The sequence below is a fragment of the Mchenga conophoros genome, linkage group LG3 (genome assembly GCF_057382185.1).
Source record: "Mchenga conophoros isolate Kocher_MC1m ecotype Shallow Benthic linkage group LG3, M_conophoros_male_GT1.1, whole genome shotgun sequence".
NCBI lineage: Eukaryota > Metazoa > Chordata > Actinopteri > Cichliformes > Cichlidae > Mchenga > Mchenga conophoros.
In genome coordinates, this window is record NC_140528.1 from 67438298 (window position 1) to 67463930 (window position 25633).

General features: G+C 41.2%; 1 protein-coding gene across 3 annotated transcripts in view; it reads right to left on the reverse strand.

Moving 5' to 3' along the window:
* Positions 1 to 25633, reverse strand: part of arap2 (ArfGAP with RhoGAP domain, ankyrin repeat and PH domain 2) — a 167618-nt gene that overhangs the window by 38575 nt on the left and 103410 nt on the right. For all 3 annotated transcript variants that reach the window (XM_085266827.1, XM_085266829.1, XM_085266828.1), the window contains exons 15-18: positions 24570 to 24695; positions 12547 to 12691; positions 5338 to 5440; positions 4399 to 4597 (exon numbers count right to left, since the gene is read on the reverse strand). In XM_085266827.1, the coding sequence (XP_085122953.1) occupies positions 4399 to 4597; positions 5338 to 5440; positions 12547 to 12691; positions 24570 to 24695 (573 nt within the window). The remainder of the gene's footprint in view (positions 1 to 4398; positions 4598 to 5337; positions 5441 to 12546; positions 12692 to 24569; positions 24696 to 25633) is intronic.

Below are 25633 nucleotides of genomic sequence, written 5' to 3' on the forward strand. Positions count from 1 at the left end.
TGGTATTTGGCAGTTGCACAGGTTACTTGGTGGGAGGCAACCTGTCTCCAACCAATCACAGCCTGACTCAAACTGACTGCAATCACTTTCAGACAGATTAGCAAAGGTTTGCTAATATTTGAAGTCTAATTTATAAACACAAATAGATTTGCCAACACGTTGACAGCAACTTAGTCAGACTACACCGAGAAGTGCAAGTCGTCTGCAACTGGTCTCTTTGAAATGGCAGACCTGACTAACTTGTCTGCCAAGTGGTTGTAATCTGGTTATGTTCCTATAAAAACAAGACTGTGTCATGATGTTTTGGCACCATTTGTATCTTGTTATCTGTAAGCACCCTATAAGCAATCTTGTGTATATGTTATTACAAATTGAGCTCTAAAGTGCTACAAGAGGTTAAAGAAATTCCAGGGAGGACCTTCATCAATGTATTTGGAAAAGTGGACTTACATGGTATTCCCCATTTTCCATAACAGCACCTTCAAACTTACTGATACTGTTCAGAAAAATCAAATGACATATAACATATTAATGTAACGTTGTAGCATGTCATTAAGAGAAAAATTCTAGTCTAATCCGAATTGGCTATTTCTAACGTTAGCATCCATTTAAAGATGAATTATCAGCGACTTTGAAACACGTGTTAGCTGTGACCGGCGATTGTTACATATCTTAAAAATGAGTTTTTTAAAAATCTAATTTTGCCTTAAACAAACCTCATTGTGGACACATTTTAAATGTGACTGCCAAATATGCTGGACAGCAGTCTTGTGCTGATGCCTATCTCAAACTTTAGATGATTGAGCAGAGCAGTGGGATTAACTTCCTTTTTTTCTATTTAGGCCAGTGCCGATAGAGAAATCCACTGAGAAAAATCGCACTGAATGAGTTTAAACTTAATGTGCTTATCTTGTTTGAAAACCTTTCATTTCACAAAGTTCTGGGTGGGAAGGCTGATTTGTGCACCGTGACAGGTTAATGATTATCGAGCTCTATCTGTCATTTTCTCCTCATTTTACTTTGCTTCTTGTTATTTGTGCCGCAGATATCTTGACACAAGACATCACAAAAAGATCAATCTCCTCTCAAGTACACAGCTGAGCCCCCGGGAAGCCGTTTTAAGACGTATTGCACTCTCATTCTTTTGGGGATATGATTCTTTTTTGTTGCTGTTAACAAGTTACAAGTGCTTCATAGCCAAGAGAAATGAATACCGAATAACTAGCAAGGATCAATAAATCATTATGTTTAGTCATTGGGCTGAATAGAGAATAAATGACAGTCGAGGCAATTAAGAATAAAACGAATAAAAGACAAAAATTAAGGCTTGTGCTTTATCGTCAGTGGGAAATCTTTTTTAAATGCATTTTAGAGGTGACTGGAATGATTATAACTCTGGCAGCCAGATGCAAAAAAAAGAAAGAAAACATTCTCAGACATCACAGTTGCAAATAAAACTGATGCAGTCTGAGGTGAACCGTGCTGGAAACATGTTTTGTTTTTGTTTTTTTAATTGAAAAGTGTATTTATTTAATCCCCGAGTGTTACACAGGGGCACCTTTCATGCGGTGGTGTCACTGTAGAGAAAATAACAGTTAATCCCATGTCACAGACTGTGAATCCTAAAGGGATCCTTTCAGTGCTCCAGAACCTACCATCCCCTGACAAAACACAGTCCCTTCTGGCGCTAACGGCTCCCCGGCTGTGACAAATATGGTTTGAGAAAGCCGGGAATAAAAATGAACACCACTGCAGTTCTTTATCCCGCCCCAGGTGAGAAGATGGGGCGGCGCTCTGCGCGATTTGATCCATGTCGAGCTGTAAGTGGATTAAAAAGATCCATTGATTCTCCCCTCCTTCTGTTCGCACATCACACTGGCGCAATTCATTGAAATGTTCCAAAATCTTTATTATCTGCCAAACTATGCGTGAACTTTTGAGCCTTCCAGCCACTCCGCACCGACTGTCCTTTAAATAACTTGCAATTTTGCCAGAAATGAGAACATATTGGCAAAATTCGTGTAAGTGGGCTGTGGGAACAGTGCTACCGTGACACCCTCATACTGTGAACATTATGTGGCTTTTTGAAAGCAATGAATTCTTCTTCTTCTAAAAAAAAAAAAAAAAAAAGATCATGTTTTCATAAAAGATTTTGTTAGCAGCTCTGGGGAAGCCAAATCTCATCTGAATGACGATTGCCTGTCGATGCATTAGGTAATATTGATATTTACTGACCTCACTCTACCGGAGGAGCTTCTTATTCTCTCCTCTGCTCCTCCTCTCCGAGCTTGTCTTTTCTTTTTCTTCTTTTTCATATTATGGAAAACTAAGTTAGTCAGATAGAGGAGTGAGATTCAGCTGAAATGTGTAATGGTGTGAGAAGCTGAAATGTCTTTGCATCCTCCGACATCATTAAGTAGGTATAAATGCAAGCAGTAAGAGGGTGTTATGGATTGGTAGTTTTTTTGGAAATTACAGAGAGTATATGAAAATAGAGCGAATGCTACAAAGCCACAAATCTCAGCACATTCATCATGAAGTTACAGCAATTGACCGCTGACACTATCAAGCAGAAACAGATATGGTTGCTTTGGGCTCTGAGATTAAAAATGAAAAAAAAAAATCTGATTTATTGCCTATTAGAGGCCCACCAGAAGCTTTTTAAGGGATTGTTTGCTCATGTAGACTGTGGCAATTTAGGGAAAGCTGAGGTATACAGTTTGTGTTAACTAAGAGAGCAATATAACTTTTACTATTTAGGTTCAAATAAATTTTATGTGTACATAAGTCAGTAATGGGTTTTCTTTTAAAGGCAGTCAGGATTAAAGTTTGGGGGTTTTATAGTAATTCAAATAAGTCCCACGATCCCCCTCAATTTTTCCTCTGCATGAGTTCCAGATTGCTGAAGTCCAGGGAAGATTTTGTCAGTGCCAACTGGGAGCACCTGGACCCTATGTTCCCAAACTGTAAAAATGTTGTTGCCACGTCTTTTTGTCTTTCACTCACCTGCCTGTCTGCTAGCATGCTAGTAGTCATACATGTCCATACCACTGATCCCACCAGTTTCCACATCTAATTAGATTTGCATTTAATGTAGCCAAGTTTTTTTTTAAAGTTACTTTGTTGAAATGCAAATAGTGTGCCAAGCCTTTTTGTTGCAGCCTTACGAGTTAGGCAGTGACAAACTGGGGGCTCGTCCGGGATTCAGACACGGGACCTCTCATGTTTAAACTGAGAATCATGTCTCTGTACTAATCCTATAAGCTAAACTTGCAGTCATGTAAAAAAGAAAGTTTTTCAAATGAATCTCTGCAGTCCTGTGAAAGACGTACACCCTATGATTCAATAGTTTGATGAGCCAGCTTTAACAGCAATAACTTAAAGTAATGGTTTTCTGTATGACTTCTTATCATTATTTCACATCAGTGTGGAGGAATTTTGTCTCACTCTTCTTTATGCTGCTTCAATTCAATGAGGTCTGCAGACATTTTTTATATACAGCTCTGCTAATGTATTCAGTATTTTAATCAGGCTGAGGTGTGGACATAAACTGGGCTATTGCAACACCTTTTTCAGCCATTCTTCTGCAGATCTGCAGTTGTGCTCGGGATCATTTCCCTGTTGCATGACCCAGTTTCAGTCAAGCTTAAGGTGTCAGACAGACAGCCTCACATCTGACTCTCGAATACTTTGGTAAACAGAGGAGTTTTTGTCCAACTCAAGGACTACAAGGTGCCCACGTCCTGTGTCTTTTCCTCTTAATTCCTATGGAAGCAGTAAGGGTGTATGTCATTTTGCACAGAACCGCACAGCAGTCCTGTGCATGTGACTCCCCCCCCCTTCCCCACATGATTATACTTGTATAATGCATTTTGTCTAATGAGTTTTTCATATGATTGCTTTACATGGTGTCGTTACTGTTAGGTGGCTGAGTTGGTGAATTTAAATATATGAATTCAAGTATGTGTGCAACAATCTGAATCTTGAAAGCAGTACACACACAGTAGTGCACACTTGTACTTCTGTGCAGTAAATGTGTCTCAATTCAAAACTGGAGAAAAGACAGTAACCTTGCTATTGATGTAATGCATTTTTTAATATACTTGGATAAGATGATTCATGGTTATTTGTCAAAAAGGAGAAGTAAAGCCAAGACTTTCAGGAGCCAAACTATGTTATCATGGACAAAAAGTTATTAGAGCAAAGTTTCTTCAACAAGACAGGGAGGGTCTGTCTATTAAATTCAAGTTTGCTGGACTTTCAGTCCTGATTATGCACCACTGAACCTACGTTGAGTTACAATATCTAACTTCTTATCTGGCTAATGATACAGACGGCAACTTCACTGAGCTCCCAGCATGAGCACACAGTGAGAGGCAGGGGGGAAAAAATGCTTACTGAGTTCTTGCAGTTGCTTGAGTTGAAGTACTTCCTCCTCTCCCTCCTCCTCTCCTGAGCTGAAGTGCAGGGAAGAGCCTTCCAGCATAAACCAGCCCATCCTCCAGTAGTACAGATCGTGACCTTCTTTGTAGTGGAGTCTGCCAATCAGTTCACTCTCTTTCCGCACTAGTCCCTCAACTTTAGGTGGGATGAAGCACTGCGGATCCGATAAGTAAACAAAAAGGAGTCTTATTTATTAGGAATGTCTATAATTAAAAACACTGGCAGCGGCCAGTGCTACCCCTCAGCCTCCTAGTACTTGCATTGTTATTGCAAAATATTACATTGACAAGATTTTCTGAAAACTTGACCACTGACCTCTAACCTTTGGGTCAAGGTCACTGAGATTCAATATTTTCTGAGATTTTTAGTGGATACACCTGTGTTATCAGTTTCAAAATCCTAGGTGACGTCCCTGTCAAGAAAGATACATCCATGATATAAATTTGAAACTTCTATGTTGCTTTGATCTCGACTGCCCGGCAGGGTGACGACAACAGCCTATTTTATTGTTTTGTTTTTTTTTTAAAATGTGAAACTAATAGCACAGCTGAAGCCTCATTTTCCTTAAACAGACACCCGTAGACACATTCACTGCTATTCTTTAGACACTGTTCTGTAATTTAAGCAGGAACACTCAACTGTGCCTAGGTCTAAAAACGAATTGATTAAAGATGCTGTGTGTTGCAGTGTCCATGATTGGGTTTCCTGGGAGTTGAGGATAAAACAGGGACAGGTTTGTGTAGTGTTGAATGATTCTGTCAGTACGTGAGGGAAGGGAAAGAGAGACTACATCTCTTCATGAAATAAGCAAAGGTAGGTTGAGGCTCACTGAAGACACAAAGAAAATAATTGTTTACGAGTGTCATTGTGCACTGTATCTGCAAACTGTGTCACCTTTGTTAGCGCCTGAATCCAGTCATGCTGCGTTTCCTGTGTTTCCGCTCCGAAAATCAGCAGTCGCTCCGTCTGCAGGTACAGCTCCACGGTAAACACAGCCCTGCCAGAGATGCACAGCTCACTATCAGATACGAGGAAATGAGAACGGCCTAACAGACACACACAGAAAAACAGAAAACGGCTAACGAAGCATCCAAATCTAGCTTCAGTTTTCACGCGACCAATACATACGTTAAATCCAGGCAGATCTGCTGGGCAGCTTTCCTGAAGCAGCTGAGAGTTGAGTGCCTTTCTAAAGGCCACTTCTGTTTTACATTCCTCTACCAGATTTGTTTAGAGTGGCGAGTTTGTTTATTCACCACTCCTATGGTGCTCTGGCACACACGTTCATTAGTATTTAGCCTCTATAATGTTCTATATGTGGGATCTTTGCTGTGCTCTCAGTGTCTCAGAGTTGTTGCAGAGACACACTGCCAATGTACAGATACCGGCCATTTCTTTATATTTTGTTAGCTTTTCTATGCATGAATGATTCAAAGGTCAGTTTTAAGTGGCTTAAAATACAAAATAAAAAAATCATTCCTCTATAAGTGGTTAGGTACAAGGACCGGAGCAAAAATGGGTTAAAAGAAAAAAAAGGAGAAAGTTTTCATTAATTTCAATGCATTAATTTAACATTGCCTTGTGGTGCTGTAATTCATTAAACCACATATAAAATTTCATGTTCCTGTCTAACAAAGCGGTCAAACAGAAACTGGTACAAATAAATACATTCCTTCAAAGAACCATTACTAATTGCAAACTGCAAAAACCATTAAAGTTGTTTTACTGCAAACTGGAAATGATTATCAAAAATGTTCACTACAGCACAGTTCAAGCAGACTTTGGCTCATGTGTGGCCTCTGTATTTAGTGTTTTTCCCACCATTCTATACTTTTAATGCGAAACACACTTTATGAGGCGTTATCCCACCTCACGTGTTGACACAAATGCCATCGGCAATCTGTAAATAAAGCAACAACAAAGAAGCCCCCCCCCCTCGTATATCACAATCACAAGACTTAATTGGATTTCACCCACCAAGCTCGAATGTCTACATTAAGAGGACAGCTTTTATAAAATTAGGAGCAGTCGGTTGTTTTAACAACATTTAATAACAATAAGATTCTTGTTGTGATCACTGTACAGGTCTTTGCTTAAATGTGTTGCAGAGCAGATCATCGGTGGATATTCACCTGCCTGAAAACATATTTGAGCATAAAAATTGAAGGTGTGCGTGCACCAAACACGTGAAATGAAAAAAAGGAAAAAGAGAAAAAGAATAGGCAGTATGCACTCATCCATCCCCACACTCGCAGGTAAAACCCTTGCTGTCTGCAACCCAAAGGCAACTATTAATCTTTGTTGGTCTTTCTCTTCCTGTTGTTTCTGCCTCCATCTCCCTCAGTGAAGGTGCACGGGTCAGAGTATCACTCGCTTAATGGTCGGTACATACTGGCTTTCTATTGGTGCGCTACAACGAGGGCAGCTCTAAATGCTACAGCGACGGCTGTTTAAGGTGGCGTGTCGCTGGGGTCACGGCAGCGCCAAGCTGCTCGCTTCTAAAACGTGTCAGGGGAACAGGAGAGACATGGGTGTTTGTGCGCTCTTTGCGTGACCTGGCCCGCCCCCTTTCCCTGCAATCCCCCCCTGCTGCCTCCGCGCTGGGAGGCTTGCAGGTGCTTGTTAGAAAGGGGGTCCTAGAGGGAGTGCGAGGGAGAGAGCGGCGGGGGCGGGGTTACCTTGATGCGCTGGGGAAAATTCCTTTGTAAAGAAAGGACAAGAGAGAGATGAGAGATGAACGCTGCATCATGAGAGTCCCAGAGGGACGGAGCGGCTGAGGGGGAAGAGGAGAGAAAGAAACAGGAAGCAAACTAGAAGGAAGGAGAGACAGAAAGGTGTTGAAATAATGATGTGAGCAAGAACATGAGCTATAAGAAGCAAACATGGGTCACTGTTTTGTGTTGTACATGGCATCAGTTTGAAACGGTTTGTCCCCTATGGACCACCTCACGGATAAACTTTATCTGCACAACAGCAAACTACATGTAGTTATCAAACTTTATGCCTTTAAAAAAAGTTGATGTGGACACCAGTTTGGTGGGAGAAGTCAGCTTAAGGCAGTAAGATGGTTTCTGCCTTTATTAAACGGTGATCAGAATTCGGTCCTGCCTGCCCTGGTACAGGGTGCAGCATTTGTTCTCATGGAGCAGAGAGCTCTGCAGGGATATTTCTGTCCTTGCTGTTGTTTAAATTTTAATTGAGTTTGAAAGTTTAGCTGTTGTGTAACTTTCAGGCAGGGGAAAAGAGTCACTAGGTTGGTTATGCACTGTAACAAAGGACAAAAAAAAAATGATACAGATCACAATCACGCTGCAGCAGGCGAGCGACACACGAGGTAACAAGCACACGACAACAATAGAAACACTAATTTTAGTAAAGAGTTTACTTTGAAGTCACTCATTTTCCTCTGTCCTGTAGTGGGATTTATTCATAGACTGCGAGATGACGTAACTTTGAGATTTCTTAAAAAGGGACCTGTTATGGTTACTTCCAACTCTATATTCCTTTTTTTAGTATCTGTGAGAGCAGCTTTGCATGATTCACAGTTCAAAATAATCCTCGTCTGTCCCATACTGGGCCCTGCTACAGCTTAGTTAGTTCATCCAGCGTCATCTACTTTTAGGCCATTGTTTGAACAGCAACTGTGTGGCCTTTTTCTCCTCACAGCCTGTGCTGTGTACCTGAAATACCCATATTGGAGATATCTGCACACTCTGGCTGTTTCGTTATAGCAGTCTGGACCTGCCTCACAGGGATTCCTTGCACATACACCATGTTTAATATTGTAACCGTCTATTATTCTAGCAATATATACACATATATACCAGAAAAAAGTAGTTAGCCCTATGCCCTCACAGCAAGAAGGTCACGGGTTCAAATCCATTGCTCTGGCGTTTGCATGTTCTCCTCGTGTTTGCGCTCCTATCTCTCAAAGTACATACACTTGCACATGGGGTTAGGCTAATTGGTGATTCTAAATTGCCCAAATGGTTGTCTGTCTCTCTTACCTATCCCTGCGACAGGCTGGTGACCCGTCCACACTGCACCCACCTTCCCCCCCTATGACAGCTGCGATAGGTTCTAGACCCCCATGTGACCCTGAATTGGATTAGCAGAAGAAAATAAATGGACAGAAATAAGAAAATGAACACATAATGACATTTAGTCTCTTGCTTTGTGATGGTTAAAGTGCAACCAAAGAGGTGATTTGGTTAGTTTACACCTCAGAAGAGTCTGAAGTCTGTCTTTTTATGTGAGCCTGAGCCTGACCATCTAGTCTTAGTGACACATATCAGTCAGTTTTATCTGAATATAGATATGGAGATGTTCAAAATGTTGTCCTAGATGTACAGCTGTCTGTCTGGTCCCACCACGTTTCCACAAGAGAAATTAAGGCACCTATGATACAAATGATGCAATTGTTAGCAGCCCAAGAAACTTTATTGCACGCCACGCTGTGCAGGACGGATCTGATAAACTTGGGTATGACATCAAGTTTGATGTACATGGACATTAGAATGATAATTCCCAGCTATGTCCTCCTGCGTGGGGACAAAACAGTTTTATAACACGCTTCTGCCGCCATAAATCAGCTATATTTCTTCTTTGTCTTTGTTATTTTGCATGTTTTACCTCAATCTACTCTGTCTGGCTTTTGTTTTGTTCGCACAATGATGCCACTGCTGCAAAGACCACAGCATCACCCTAAAGTTTGACCGTCAGTTTCCTCCTAGGTCGACCAGATGAAACCAGATGGAACCGCTCTCCCTGTGCAGCTCTGGAGGCATATCCAAAGATATGATTCTTCCACACTTCTCATCTTTTTATCCGGGACTCTTTAAGTAAGAATTTCAGTTCTACTACTTTGCACAGATGAAAATCAAATAAGGAACCCTCAATTTTCACGCGCATGCTGCCACCTTATCACAGCAATCAAAAGAGCTCTCTGTCCTTTATTGCACATGTGAAAACTCCATGATTAAGGAAATATTTCACACATTACTGTAAAAAGCTGACCCTCCTTATTAGAGACCAGATTTTTAAATTGGTTCAATTCAATTTTCAAGTAGGCTTCAATTACACACGTGCGTGCTATTTTAAGTATAAAAAACTACTTGTTAAAATAGTTTTTTATACTAAGAGTGAGTTAAGAAACACTTCCTCACAGAGGAAACCTGCTGTACAAGACTTACCTGTGTTTTAAATGTGCACAAACTTATCTACATGTATTTTTGTAGTTTTTTAGTTTCTCCTCAATGCTTTCGTGTACCTCGGAAAAGTCTAAACTCCCTGCCCTACATAGAAACCCCATGTCACTTGCAAAGTCGAAGTCTAAGCTCTTCCAAAAAGCTTGCGTGCGAGAGGAGGACATGATAACGAACATGACAGATAATGAAACCGCACCAAAAAGCAGCTAAAAAGGACGAAAAAGAAGCAGTTCCAGGGCTTTTAGCTAAATCTGAAGGTTGGAATCGACTTACAAATATTCTTGTCAGAACAGGCAGATGAGTAAGAAAATAATTTTTAGGCAAGGAGAAAAAAAAATCAACTTATCACCAGCTAACATACTCCCTTTGCATTAATTCCTTAGGAGTGGATTTCTAATATTCATAAACTTTAGCCAACGTATGTTTTGGGGCTGCGCTATAATTCACGGTGTCCTCTGCCACGGTGAAATTACCCAAATGCCATGTTTAATGGAAATGACACCTACGGTCTCCTGCAGCACGGTGATAGGCTGCTGGTGGGAGTGTGTCATCTGCATACATTAATATTCATGAGCGGCAGACATTGGAGAGGTGAGACGTCCCGGCTCTCTCCGTGCACGGGCATGCTGGGAACGCTGGAAGTTGCAGGATTGAGACGGAGCGAGGCAGAGCTTAATCTAGTGAAACGCACGGCCATTATGAGCGCCAGCGACGGAGAAATAATAGCTGTTGCCGAGGTCACGCCGTGACCTGTAACTGAGATTTATGTGCAGGGCTAAAAATGGTGCAAGTCGATGCTGCTTTGTAGAAAACTCACCAAACACACACACGCATGATTATCAGTGTAACCTGTCACGGCAGTGTGTGTGTGTGTGTCCAGCTCATTAAAAAAGGTCAAAGTTTTAGCAAGCCAGATGTGTCTCTAATGGCTGTATACATAACATTTACAAATAAAAGCATTGTTTCCTCTTCATAACATCTGCTGCTATCATTAAGGACTTGGCTTATGCTTTAATCATAAGCAGTTATCAGACTCCGAGCTCGGGAACAGGGGGACAGGCACATGAACGCACATACAGGATGCAGTGGGAGTGTGACGCACGTGAGCGGGGACGTATGGGGACATCTGCTGATTCTTTTTTTGAGTGTTTGTACCACTTCCACAAGAAATAAATAAATAAGTAAATAAAAGTTTGTTGTCAAAGCAACTTTTTTTTGCTGTTTTTTGTGGTGTAGCTGCATCATAATCTGACTGAGGAGTGCTGAACGCAATCGGGGTGAGGTGGAACGGTAACACGAACACAGGAAGTGGCAGTTAAAACTGCATCCCCACCAAAGTAAATAGTAAACATAGCGCTCATAAAGCCCTGATGGTTCTGTAAAACTGAATAATGCTCAGTCTGAGGTTATGCTAATGAGACACACGACGAGGGGAAAGAAACAGAGCAGAAGCCTGGATATACATCCACGTCAAGCAGGCTGTGGTGCTGCAATAGATGAATAACACGTGCGGTAAAAATTATTTTAACCAATAAAAGAAATAAATTATTCAAAATGCCTTTTGTGTATGTGTGACACGTGTGTCCTTAAAGCAGATTTAACAATCACATAAATTATGATTTAGTAGAGAGGATGCAAATGAAGCATTTCAAAGCAGTTTAACTGCAGGGTTGTGCTGCGTATGCTTATGTACGAGGGATGTGCATGAATAAGAGTAAATTTAAATGTTGAGTGTTTATGAAAGCCTTATTACCTTGTTGATCTCCTGCAAAGTGTAATTTATGTGCGGTCCCCACATACTGGATTTAAATTAATGTTAAATGCTCGACATTAATAGCACAGCAGGGAAAGCTGTGAATATCTGGTATGACCAGGATGGGATGCGTGACTTGCAGAGGTGTCCCTGGCTCTAAATAATGGCACACAATAAAGACGGATTGGTGTGAAACATCGCAACAACTCTGAAGGTCATCGAAGGTTCGTAGAGATGCGCAAAGCCAGAAAAAGCTACAAACGCCTTTATGAAGACCAAAGTTTAAACCAACCCACAAAAACACAAATCATCTATAAGAAAATAGCTGGCATCATGCAAAGATCACACCAAGTGCAGAACGTTCAATCCTGAAAGTGGGCCAAGTGTAGAAACACAACATCTCTGCAGAAATCTCTAAATCTGCGTTTGTAGCTCCACTGTTAGAAAACACTGAATAAAAGTGATGCTAATGGAAGCATTGTCCCCCTCTGATATCTCAATTTGTTTCAAGTTGAAGGTTTAGGCAAAAATTTATAATGTTTTGTCTGAAAGCGGGGGGAAAAAACCCTGAAAAATGTAATTACAGCACGGGATAGAGCACAAGTAGAGGGAGCATCAAGGTTTGGGCTTTGCTTCACTACCTCGGAGCCTGGATAGATTCACTGAGGGAATGATAAATCCAAAATTGTACGAGGTGATTTTAAGGAAGAGTTTCATGGCAAAACTTAGAGGTTGGCTAATTTAGTAAGACAATGAGCCAATAAGAGCGAGGTTTAAAGAACTGTTACAGTCTCATGGGCTACTATTGGACATGTGATGGTGTTTGTTGCTGCTCTGGGAGGTTTGAGGTTATTTAAGAGTTCTCTCTGGACAGCTCATATTGTGAGTTTAAAAAAATATCAATATGTTTAAGAAATACATTAAAAAAAACAAATGCTGGCACTGTCTTACACCCATATTAAAATAACAGCAGTAAAATAAGTTTGATGTTCATTTGAAAAGAATCAGTTCAAGCTTAGGGGAACACAAAAAGTTTTGAAATCTAGTCCGTGATTTGGACTGAAGTAATTTCCTGAAGCCTTTAGATTTTCTTCTTCATGTACTCACTTTCACTAATTAGTTGATTTGTGTGTGCATTCATACCCAGCTCCAGTCATCGTCTCTGTGTGGTTGACAGCCAGGCTAATGACTTCAGTGGCGTCCACCCTGCCAATGGCTGAAGGGCTTCGCTCGCTCTCATAGTAACTCAGGAAGCCGCCTTCCAAAGTACACCAACGGCGTGCCATGTCTGAAATTCACACATACACAGAAAGCAGCATTACAAATACTGTGTATAAGGACCGGCCACTTACGAACTTAGTCATCCATTGGTGCATTCCAATGATAGAAAAAAGGACGTAAGAAAGCTTCTGAAACTACTAATTAAACACTAGTTGAAACTTGTATTAAAGTGGTGACTGATAAAAACGCTGCTCTTTTGCTGCCGGAGTTCGCTTTGTTTTCAGCCTTTTGGTTGCTGTGGAAAAACGTGTACTAACTTCCCGGTTGGGGAGCGGTTACTGGAGGTTGCTGGCAGTCAGAATCAGAATCAGAAAAAGACAAACTTTATGAATCCCAGAGGGAAATGGAGTCAACTGGTAAAGTGAGTCGCAAAGATTGTTCTGGTGCTAGTGGATTGTTGCAGTCGCTGTTGCTTTGCGCTGAAAATACCAACTTATCTGCAAAAGCCTTGGTAACTACAAGCAGTGACAGTTTGCCTTCAAAGTCAAAGATATAGCTTACCGGCACAACTTTTCCTTTTAAGGCAAACAGTTGCCACTTCACGTTTCAGTACCATTCAGGAGTTGGTTAGCAAGGTTTTGCAGACAAGCTGGTGAACACAAGCAACAGTTTTCTGTCCCACACCATGTAACTTTTTGCAGTCAACTGCACCTACCGGCAGCAAGCAGCCTCCTGCAACCACTCGCCAACTGGTCAGGGAACGCACATTTTTCCCTAGCGACCAGTGGTTACCATGCGGTTGGCTGGGGCCTTAGCTATTTTATCATATACTGTTAAGGGGTTTGTCTGCATATACATTACAATATTCTGATCTATGCCTGATGCTTTTAACTGTTGCTCATCCATCACTACCTAAACTAAATAATGAGCTTCTAGGTGGGACCGTGTAATGTTTCTGAACAGTCACCATTGCTGTGGCCACAACAGTATGATCTTTATGAGCCAGTTCATGGTGCCAGCGGTGTTAATGCAAACAACCTGATGAAACAGTCATCATTGACAAAACTTCCCCCAACTGTGCACTTGCTGCTATAAGTCACATGCCTGATGTGAAAAAGTTATACTGACTATTGACTTCACCTGATCAATAGTCAGGTGAGCTCAGCAGTCAGCTGACTATTGATCAGGTCCCAAAGCAGGAAAGGCCCTCACCAAGACTGAAGATTGAAAAATTCAACATCATAAACACATTAAGTCTTTATTGTTGGCTGAATAATGTATTTATCTGTTTATTTTTTGTATATAAATATGATTAGAGCTGAAATCAATCAACATCATTCACTGAGTTTGAGAAACACTGCGGTGCTTTACTTAACTTGCTAAAGTTTTACAGTGATTTTACTTTATGTTACAAAAGTAGGCTAACATGTTAAAAATGACTTATTTAATTAATTTACTTTCACTTTGAAATACAGTAATTAAATCACTCTATAGTGGTAAGGCTTTTCCCGCTTTATCTCAGTAAATAATAAAGACCTGGAAAACATGGTATTACAAAGGTACGGGGACCACGTCTTTGTCCACCTGAGGTTTGCTAGCACTGGCCATTTGGTAGCCAATGGATGCTTCTGATCCAAGCAAACAAAGTAAGAGGATGAATGTGTTTGTTTAATAACAAAAAACACACACACAATATGCATAACACAACTGTACTTATAACAATATAATCTTCATTATCTTTGGAGATATATTTCACACACAAACTTGATTCCACCTTGAGATAAATGTGTAGCTTGGACTCTTATTTGACCTCAATATGTTTATTATCTCTACTGTAAAATGTACATTTGCATTTTGATAGAACTGGATAAACTGTCTATTGTTTGTAAAGTCAGAAAAAGCCATTAATTAGAGGCAGTAATCTGAGTGATTGGCTTCGGGACAATTAGCACCACTCGAACCTTATTTAACTCAGCTAATGACTCTCTGCAAGCCGAAACAACACTTTCAAAAAAACTGTTTAAAAGTTCAGAGATTAGACGTTATTGCAGTTTTCACAGACAAACTGCAGCAGATGAGTAAATGTCACATGTCGCCTGCATACGCTCTCTTTGTGTGCAATTAACTCATAAACCAAACTAGTCAGATAATGGTACCACACCACCTACAAGTGGATATCCTTACACCATCATCTGATGTGCATGTTGTGGTTGTCAGCACACATGCCCCACCCACCTGCTGATCAGACCTTCTGTTTTTGGGAGGCAGCCAATAAGAAGAAAGTTAAGTTAAAGGAGCCTGAAGTGGCTTTTTTCAGGCACTGGAGGAACTGAGCAGCTGCACCAAGACCCAGTAATACTGTGATTCAAGCAAAGCTATTCTGCTCAAGTTAAATAAATCGTCTTCCTGCTGCTCTCCTTAGGGGTCACCTCAGAGGATCACCTGCCTCCGTCTCATCCTACCCTTGTGTCACACCAACCCTCTGCATGTCCTCCTTCCCTACATCCATGAGAGTCCTCTGTGGTTAAAGCACAACATTTTAAAAAGCCTTTCAGAAATGATGTAAGTTGAGTCCAAATTGGGCAGAAAGACTGTGGTCTCCATTTTTAAATGATCAAAAGTAGTTCTGGCATGGCGTGAGGAACATCTCACTGTTCAAAGCCAGATCTGCGTCCACGTGGCAGTTATTTAAGAAGACCGCACGTCAGTTTCAATAAAATATAATATACACAGCATGTGAGGGCATACGCACAAACGCATGCACGCAAAGATGTACACACTCTCAAAATTAGAACTGTTAAGAGACTCCAAGCAGCAAGCAGATTTCAATCAACAAACATGATCTCAGAGGAAAAGCTGGAAAACACACACAACATTGTCTTTCATGACTGTCTGACTGTGCGATTTACATAGCCAATGAGCATGAAGTTCATGAAAACATACCTAATTTTGGATTTTCAAAGTCACCGTGCCATCTGCTTTTTTGTTCCGCAACAAACATACACACTCACTCACACACACGCACGCACACGCACACACAAACAGCTTCCCACCCCACACCCCCTGTCGCTTGCGACTCCAAAGTTTCCACTGTATTCATCTCATGAATATGCTAATTGTGCATTCCACTGCCAACTGTGTGTGATGTTTCTGAAGGAACAGATATAGTTCCAATAAAAAGGAAGTGTCTACAACTGGCTGTTAAAAGAAAAAGGATGTGATAAGCATGGGAAAAGGAGGATGTCAGTTTTGCTCTATTCACCCTTGCACTGCCTCTCTTTGTGGCTCTTTCTGACTTTTCTTTGTGTCTTTTGTCTAAGAAAAAAAACTATTTGGACACAATTCTGTAAACAGCTTTAAAAATGCAGTGACTAACTGCTTGCTGTGGCATTAAAAAATACTTTTCTTTTGACCCCACTTCACTTCCAAGAAAAGAGTTATTCCAACAGCTAAAGATTCATCATCTCCATTTGAAAGCGACCAATTTCTATTTGTATGTAGGACACACACACACACACACACACACACACACACACACACACACACACACACACACACACACACACACACACACACACACTCACACACACACACACACACACACACACACACACACGTATATACATATACAGAGACACATACAGAGGGAGAGGCTGGAAGGACAGAGAGAAACAGAGACACTCTGGTATTTAAAGCCATTACCAGTCCAATCTATCTGACAGGACACAGTGTTGTCTCAGTGACGGAAAAGATTGCCATGCACTTCACTTTCGCTTCAAATGTGTCCCTGAATCACTAAGGTTTTGCAGAAAATGTCATGTCCATCATTTCTTAACAGAGAATAGCTAAGTCGTTGTTTCGTGCTACACTGCCTCTGTAATTTCGCTCTTCCTTCTCTCTGTCCTGTCCCTAATAGCTTATTAGCCGAAAAGTTTCCTTTGTACCACGTGAAACCTTTAGCACAATCATCCTCTTAAAAGGCACACTTGTTTTCTGAACTGAAGTCAGGTGCCATCATGAGCTCGCAGGAACGTGGCATGTTGGTAATTTTTTTTTTTTAAGTGTCTTTGTAATGGTTCATGTGGTGGTTATGTGGGATTTTAGGTCATGTATGGACGAAAGTACTACTAAACATGGCACGCAGTACTGTGCTGCTCTTATAAATCATACTGCTCAGTAAGTTAATGTTGTTATCTGTAAGATATATGTATAAAATATACCCAGGAGGATCTGGTGTTGTTTAAAAGGCAAAGGTGGTACCTATTTGGTGCTGTCACGGTTCAGTTTACTGCATTTTACATGAGGCTAACTAATAAATAAACAAGTTTTCATGGCATTATTTTTTAAATCACCCTCACTTCACTTTTGCCCCCTGGAACTTTGTTGAACAGGCTGAACTCTCATGAATTTGCAGATTCCCGTCAAATTTTACGCCACAATCACCAGGCTGACATTTGGGGTTCACATTCAATGTCTCGACATCTGCTGAATGTCGTTCAGTCCAATTACAAATTTAGTGCAGACGTTCAGGTTTTGTTTTGTTTTTTTTGGTTAAATGTCTTTACGAAGGAAAAACTTCAAATTGTCAAAACAAAAAAAAAATTGATCATCAAACAAGAAATGGGTTTGTTTGTTTTTTTAAATCTTCTTTGTGTTGCAGGCTTAACGGACAAGGTTACAGGAGGAGATGCTGACATGTGAAAACCAGTAAAAGAATGGCATATCTCTTCCATATAGGAATTGCTCCTAAACCTGGGAATCTGGGCCTCGACAGAGGGTAAGCGTTCACGTGGACACTCCATACAGCACCTTGAACGTCTTAAATATCCTCTCATTTCTCTAGATTTTGCTTCCTCGGAGTCAGACTTTGTTGTAATTTTTGAACATGGTCTACAGTAAGAGTTCTTTAGGCTTTCTGAAGGTTTTTAAAGTTTCAGCTCCTTTTTCACTCAGTCTTGCTTAACACTGACCTGTGAATCATTCAAGCATAAAACAACTCATAACTCAAGGGATGAACCGGCATTGTGTCTACACACAACAGACGATTTAGGCACTATGTTACTAGCAGTCTGTTGCAAAAACACATGGAATAGAATCGCCCTTTATTTTCATTGTGCAAGTATAATTCCCACATTCGTATTTCTTTAGATGAATTTATGAAAATACTACAGATAACAGTTTGAGAGGCATAAAACGGTATTTTGCATTAAGAAGGGATTGCAAAAGAGCTGTTTGTGAAAACTTGACATATCTCAGCATGGCGTGCTGTGTCACCTCCAAGTGGAAGACAAAAGCAGAAGTCCAAAGCCTAAAACCAATCTTCAGCAGTTGAATAGTATCTGAAAGTCATGTCCTTAAGAAATAGGAAAATATTCGAGCAAAGACCTGACACAGGACGTGAGACAGGCATCTGGCCCCTCGGTTGATTCGTCTACTGTTCACTGAAGCCTCATCAGAACGGGTCTCAGTGGAAGGCTGGCTGTCAAGAAGCCATTGTTAAAGAAGGGAAACAGGGAGAGGTATGTCTGAGGTATGCCAAGCTATATAAAACGTGTGCCGAAAATCAGCAGCAACAGGTCTGATAGAGGTATGAAACCAAATTTTAAACTTTGGTTTAGATCATATTTATATGTACAGAGGAGGTCAGCAGAGCTGTACAACAGTAAGCACCTACAGCCATCTGTAAAACACGGTGGAGGCTCTGTCACGGTTGGCCTGCGTGTAAGCCACTGGCGTTGGAGATCTTGTCAAAATTGATGGAAATATGAACACAGAAAAGTACATTCAGCATAGCTGGATAGAAAAACATAAAATAAATACGATTTTTGAAAGTCCTTCAAACTTTCTTGTAAGAAATGACACGAAAGCTTGCATAAGAGCTCAGGCTGTGTTGAAGCTCATCGACAAGCTCGTTTGAATTGTACAAATTCTAGTTTCCCTTATATGATATATTTACATATGCATGTTTGCACATTTCCCAAGAAATTGCTGCACAAATTTCCCATTTTGGTGAGAATATAAAGAGATGATGGGTGGCTCAAGACACAAACACAGTACTATAAAGTATAAGAAACTGCGTGCGATTAGAAATTTACAGCTGCCATAAGGTGTGTTTACCCATTTTTCCATAACTAATGCATATATATTTTATACTATTCATTTGGTATTGCTGCAGATGTCTCATTATAATCCCCCATAACAACTACACATTTAAAACATATTAAACTGACAACAGGCAGCCATCAAGGCATGATAACAAAGTAAATGTTGGTTGTGCAATGAATTGGCTATAGAATAATGACAAAATGAGTGTTTGGATTGGTTGCTTAAAGCCTTGTTTTCACTATGCAATTCTAGCTAATCTTCCAGGAAAATGAAAACTTGATCTGGGCAGCCAAAACAATCAAATAATAGTGGTTTTATTTTACTCCTGTAGCTGAAATAGTAGACCGTGAGTAACAGTTGTAAGTTGGAAATTTTGCTGTTGGAGGTGCAGAAAGAAACGTGGTGCAATATGAAAATTCAAACTCAAAATGGTGAGCTTTTTTTGTTTAAAATAACTCTTAGATATTGATTTTTATTGAAGGTTAACATGCCGGAGAGGTCCAAAACCTCTCATCAAGGTCATAAAAAGTTACAATGCCTTTGAAATATGCAAACGAGCAGACCTGGATATTAGGAATATTAATGGATATCATTGCGACGCTGCCATTTGTGGCATCTAGATCCAATCTCCCTGAACAGACATGTTCAAAACCTTCCATCTATGCCGAGGACACAAAGAAAACATTTTTAATTTCCTCTTCGTCCAAGGACAAAGACACTAAAAGTCCCACTGTGAATCCAGGAAGCAAATTGCTGTGGGATCCTGAGCCTAATCAGAGTGGACACATGAGTGGGCTCCCTACTCTACCACTTTTAGAAGAATTATCCTAATAATGGGCAGCAAAACCACAGGTACAGATTCTCACATACAGCCTTAACACGTCGAGGAGATCGTAGAAAGGGGGGCAGCCACAAGGTGTCACAAGTCAAGAATTAAAAAAATCTAATTGGAGACATCAGTACTGATCTTCTTCGGGCTTGAATTGGGAATGAATGTTTGATTTGATGGATTATGGATAAGACAGAAGACACACAAAGTAGACGAATGTCTATAAAACCAGGCAAGGAAGTTGTACTCTAGATGCAGGACATGTGATGCTGCCATTTCAGTGCCATACTGGCATGGTCTCTGTAAATAACTACAATGAGTTTCAATCACTTGAATGCAACTGTGTTAAAAATGTGTGGCACAAGTTACTTCCTAACACAGCAGTGAATGCCTTTGGATCCCTTGAAGATATTCCCCCAGGAAACTAGCTTTATCAAATATCTGCACATCACCCAATCATGTGCATCTATCTTCCCTCTTTGTTTGTGGTTCGGCATTTCCTTAGCGGGTGGGATACCACTAGCTTCCACACAAGCACCAGCGCAATAGCAGGAACAATGGTGCTTGATTTACAATCAAGCAGCTGCGTCCATTGCCAGCTGTTCCCCACACACAGCAACGGCCCTGCGGCCCAGCCGTTCTCCGCAGGAGTCCACAACCAGCCGCCAGAGACAACGCCTAGCGGAAGCCAAGCGTGGTACAAGCCTGCACCCGCTAAATTGGGCCAATTAGCTTATACACTAAAAGCTCTCCCCGCATAGTGTTTTCCAGAGGAAATCTACTATGTGGAACCTCAGTTTCTCCTTTTGCTGCTCCTTTTCCCTTCACCTCCTCTCTCACTACAGCAATTTGTGAAATGTGCTAAATGCTCCAAGAGCGCACGATGAGCAGGCTGATTAGACAAATCAGCCAGTCAATGTGGCATTTAAACTGTCTTATTGTTCATTGACTGAATGGGCCGCATTTAAAGAATAACAAGTTTACTCAAAAGTTTTAACTCTGAATGTGTATCAAGTTTTATTTTTAACCGCGCTCGCCCAGATTTACTCAAAAAGTCCCCCGAAACTTTTTATCGACGCGGCGCAGGCACCCATTTCAGTATGCATCGAAATAGCCGGCTGTGCCCCTCTTCCACTGAATCAACCTCTTCCCTCGCTCACTCTCCCACCTCTACCCCTTCCACCAATCTTCTGTCTATCTTGCCATCAGACTAAAATATCTGTGATGAAGACATCTGCTGGACAGCTTGTCAGGGGGGCTGGAAATGGAAATCGAGAAACTGAAGGGATCTGAACGATCTGTCTGTGCCAGAATTACAGCCCACTTCATTACAGGGAGGAATGGACAGATATGGCATAAGATAAAGGGAAAAAAATACACACTATCTGCCATGTATTTCTGGCTTTAGCAACAGCACTGCTTACTCATTTAGGCAGGAGGCGCGGTTACATAAACACAGACACCCCAAAAAGTACATTAGATTAAGACAAATTGTTTCAATGGGCTTTGTCTAGTGCTCGTGAAATAAAAACAGAGCAGTATAAATGTGACTACTTAGAAATTGTAATTATTTAAGCAGTCTTTGAAAGCAAATTTTTACCATAAACCACAAAGAAGATTTGGTTCACTATCAAAAACCCGACTCTAACTTTGTAGCTGCAAGTAACTGAATTGTCCACACAGATTTCTGTCCTCAGTAAAATGTAATTCCACATCTGTCTCTTCTCTCTTCTCTTCTGAGCTAGTGTTGCTGGGGAAAGGGAAAAAAACAGAGCACTGCTGATGAGGGAAAAGACAAAACTAATCAAACAAAATTGAGGATGCCATTTCCTTGCTGCCACTCACCATTTCAGACACTAACTGTCTCGCTTTCCCCTCAAAGGACTCACACGAGCGCACACGGAGAAGTGCACGCTCTTCAGTGTGGGAGTAGCATGAGTCACCGCTCGGCCCGTTCGAAGGGGGAGGACTTAATTGACGCTGGAATCAACTGTACAAACCGGATATGAAGCCGAGCTCAAACACAACAGGAAGCGGGAGGTAAAGTGGTGCCACGCTGCCAAGGACGGTGGAGCGCTGTTAAATTAAACAAGGAAATTTGTTTTTCTAACCCTAATCTATATTAGCAGCAGTGTCTTGACTTAACATGCTGCCAAATGCAAAGCAGGCGTTGTATTTTATTTCATTACTGTGGGCCAGCACACTGGTCCTCGCCCCCCAGCCACCTTTTCAAAGGCATTACCAAAACTGCTTGCCAAATTAATTTACACATACTAGTTCCCATCAGTGGAAGCACAACAGCTCACTAGAGCTCTCTCCAAGCCAAAAAAAGAAGGTGAAGTTTAAGACACTGTGGCAGAGTGCTTTTATTAAGCCATGAGCACAAGCTACTGTATGAATTATTAAGGACTTTGGTGCATCTATAGACCATCAAACCATTAGCCTGCGAGCAAAAGACATCCAGGAGAGCACATTCAAAAATACCTCACCCCTCTGCGCTCGCAAAGTCCTGACAGCGTTTCCTTGTGATTGAAGAAGTTGGAACACACCGAGTTTTGAACCCAACCCCTCTGAATTTTTCAGCAGCTGCAGTTAAAGCACCATTAAAGCACAAAAGCCGTGTCTGCGTGGTTTTCTATAATTGATGAAATAACAAGGTATTTATTGGAGGAAATATCACAAGCACTTATCTGAGGAGATGGCGCGGCGACTGCAAGTGGTATAAAATGCACGACAGTGACCAACAAAAATGGGCACCTGTAGTACTCTGTCTGAAACACCCGCTGTATGTGGAACAACAACCCATGTACTCACGTTCCATCTCGGCTTTTATATTAGGATACAAGATGGTAAATGGAGTGGTAACTATATAGTATTTTTCTACGCTAACAGAGCACTCAAAGCGCTTTTTTTACTACAAGCCTCCTTCACTCAGTCACATTCATACAAGTGCTTTTCTTTCTATATCCAAGCACCTCATCTAATATTCGCACACACACAACCTCTGATGGATACATCAGGGGCAACTCAGCATGTCAAAGTACGCCTAAGGATACTTCAGCATGTAGACTGGAGCAGGTACTGGATAGATGACCGGCTCTACTTCCCAGGCAATTTTCTAACAATGAGGTGGAGTTGTTGCTGCGAGTAACACAAAAGTACAAAGTTGCAAAAGCAAGTGAGAATTAAAGAATTTGAAGAAAAGCTATCTGACGCATGTACAGACTGATATTAATCTTTAACAAGGCTGTCAAGATTCAGAGCAAACAAAACAACTGCTGTATAATGCCCTCTGCTATCTTAGTTTAATTGGTCACGTGACTGCATCACATGACTAAAATGTGTCATCGTTTTCGAAAAGGCTCCGGGTTCGCTGTCCACACTGCGAGGCGAAAACTGCGTTTTCAAATGTATCTGCTTTGGAGAGCGTTTTCAAAACGCTGCATTTTCCTTGAGTGAAAACGCCGTCTCAGTGTGGACAGAGGGCCAAAACGGAGAGAAAAAGATGCGTTTTCAAACGAAAATGTATTAGTGTGGACATGGCCTTATGTGTAATGCGTAGAAGGCTCTATAGCAGGGGTGGGGGAACTCCAGGCCTCGAGGGCCGGTGTCCTGCAGGTTTTAGATGTGTCCTTGATCCAACACAGCTCATTTAAATTGCTAAATGACCTCCTCAGCATGTCTTGAAGTTCTCCAGAGGCCTGGTAATGAACTAATCATTTGATTCAGGTGTGCTAAAACCTGCAGAACAAGTTCCCCGTCCCTGCTCTATAGCGTTACAGAATAACATTTAACCATTTCATTTGCTTTCATTTCTATTTTAATGAAAAACATGAAGAACAAGGCATGAATAAAAAATAATAATAATTTGTAAATTCAGTTTTTCTAGTTTCATTCTGTTGATACAACATGACCAGAATATAAAAAAAATGAATTAATCTGACTTTTTTTTCCCTTTCAGATACACTTCAAAACTGGTCATTTGATCATTCTGGTTTCTTGTCGAGCTTTTTTCTTTTGCAATGAAATCACCTTGTTCCCCATTTCCTCAGTGAGTAACCACGTTATTATGGCTAATACAAATTTTGGCCAAAAACTATGAAATTAAGAGTCAAGTTGCATTACACTGGAATTATCCTTTAACAAATGAAATGAAAATGAATTTCATTTGTGCGGATAATGAGATTTTTCGAGAGATACTCGGCTAAATTTTCCACAATTTTCTCTAAGAGGCAATTTCCCCAGACCTCAGCCCTGTTCATTAGCCAGCATGTACAACCGCCAATGAGAGCAGTGCATGTGTGGGATAATGGAAATGGAGGTAGATCATGCTGAACATGAAGGAGATTTAGCTCATTCAAGTGGCAGGTAGTGTTTCTCCCCCATCCCTCGTCCCACTCCTCCACCTTCCCAATAACCCCCTTCCCCAGAGGCATTACCCAAAGCTGGCTCCTTCTCCTAATTACCCATGGGCCCTAGAAATGCTCCAGCTGTTTGGAGAAGTGGGACCACTGCAGAGCAGGAGGTTCAGCAGCAGCTGATGAGTTGGGTGAGAAATGGAAGCTGATTAAAAGTTTTAAACTCGCTTGGAAGACAAAAGAAAGAGAAATTTGAAGTTTTGGAGAAGGCATCTCAGGTACATTTCCAACGGATTTGTGCTAAAATTCTTTCTTTAATTTGTTTTTTTGTTGTAGTTTTTTGTCAGATTTGCTCCGTGCTTCCGTAGTGCATTCACTGATGATTCATCTAACATACTTGTGTCTGACAAGACCTCCCAGAGGACGAGGAAGAACTCGTTTGAAAGACAAATTCATTGATCGTTGTGACTGTGACTGCTTGCTGTACAGATTAAACGATTGGCAGTTTGACAGCTGACAGACTGACACTGATTGATCGATCAGCGCTTAACTGGAGGAGACCTCTGACAAACATGCAGCTTATATTGCTTACAAATGGACTGATGGATGGATTGGACTTGCCTGTGATTTGCAAAAGTGCCATTTTGACTCACCATCCCTACCGCGACGGTCCAACGTCGCCTTGGTAGATGAAGATGAGATGTAGAGGAAACCGTCCATGAAGATGGAAGCCTCAGGCAGGCAGGCGTTCTCTGACCATTGGTCCAGTCGAGGGAAAGCTACAAGGGAAGCAGAGGAGGAACACATGAGCAAAGAAATGGTTTTCCTCAAAGAATGTAATGGCACCCGTCTATTCATTCATTCCTTTACTGCCATTTATGTTACCTTTTTCTCAAGGGATGCAAAGCAAAATTAAAGCTGGAGTAATCAGATTTTTTAAGCAACATTGGAGAAAAAAATAATAGTTACTTATTACTTTTATTCAAGTATCCGGAGAGAGATCAGATCAGGTGAAGTAGAGGCCCAGAGGGATGAAGTATTAAGTAAGAAGCTGTGGTGCAATGGAGTAAAGCCAATGACATTTTCACCTGAGAGATTAGGGTTTGAACTCCTGGTTGTTGTAGGTTGCTGGTATTCAGCCAGTACAATTGGTCACAAAGATATATATCGCTGCACCAAAAACCTAGTAATTGCTTTGATCACTAGCAAGTTGCCGTGGTTGTCTGTATTCTGCATGCAAAATGCCAAACATTCTCCAACCACTTGCCAAGTGGTGGTTAAACTGCAAGAAGTGCAGGACAGTCCAGAAATGGGAAATGTTCCCCTTTGAACAAAACTTTTGACTTACCGCTGGAGTCAACAAATTTTAAAAGCTTACTTTGAGGCGACTGTTCCCCATTTTTGGTTAGTAGTTGACATATGCACACTATGGCTAACTGCAGAAATCCACTAGCAACCAACCCAGTTGCAAAGAGGTTTTTTGGTAGACCACTGTATACCTCTTTGCAAACAAATTTATCTACCAATAGCCAGCAACCTCCAGCAACCACTCACCAACCGGTCAGGGAAAGGTTTACAGTGGGTCGCGAACCAGTCTCTAGTGTGGCCCAGTGAGAGTGTGGCCTAATTTGTAGTGCAAATGCCATTTCCTGTCCAGTGGTGCTTTCGGTTGGTTCAGCTTTTCTAGATCTCTGCCTACTGCAGCTTTTAAGAATTG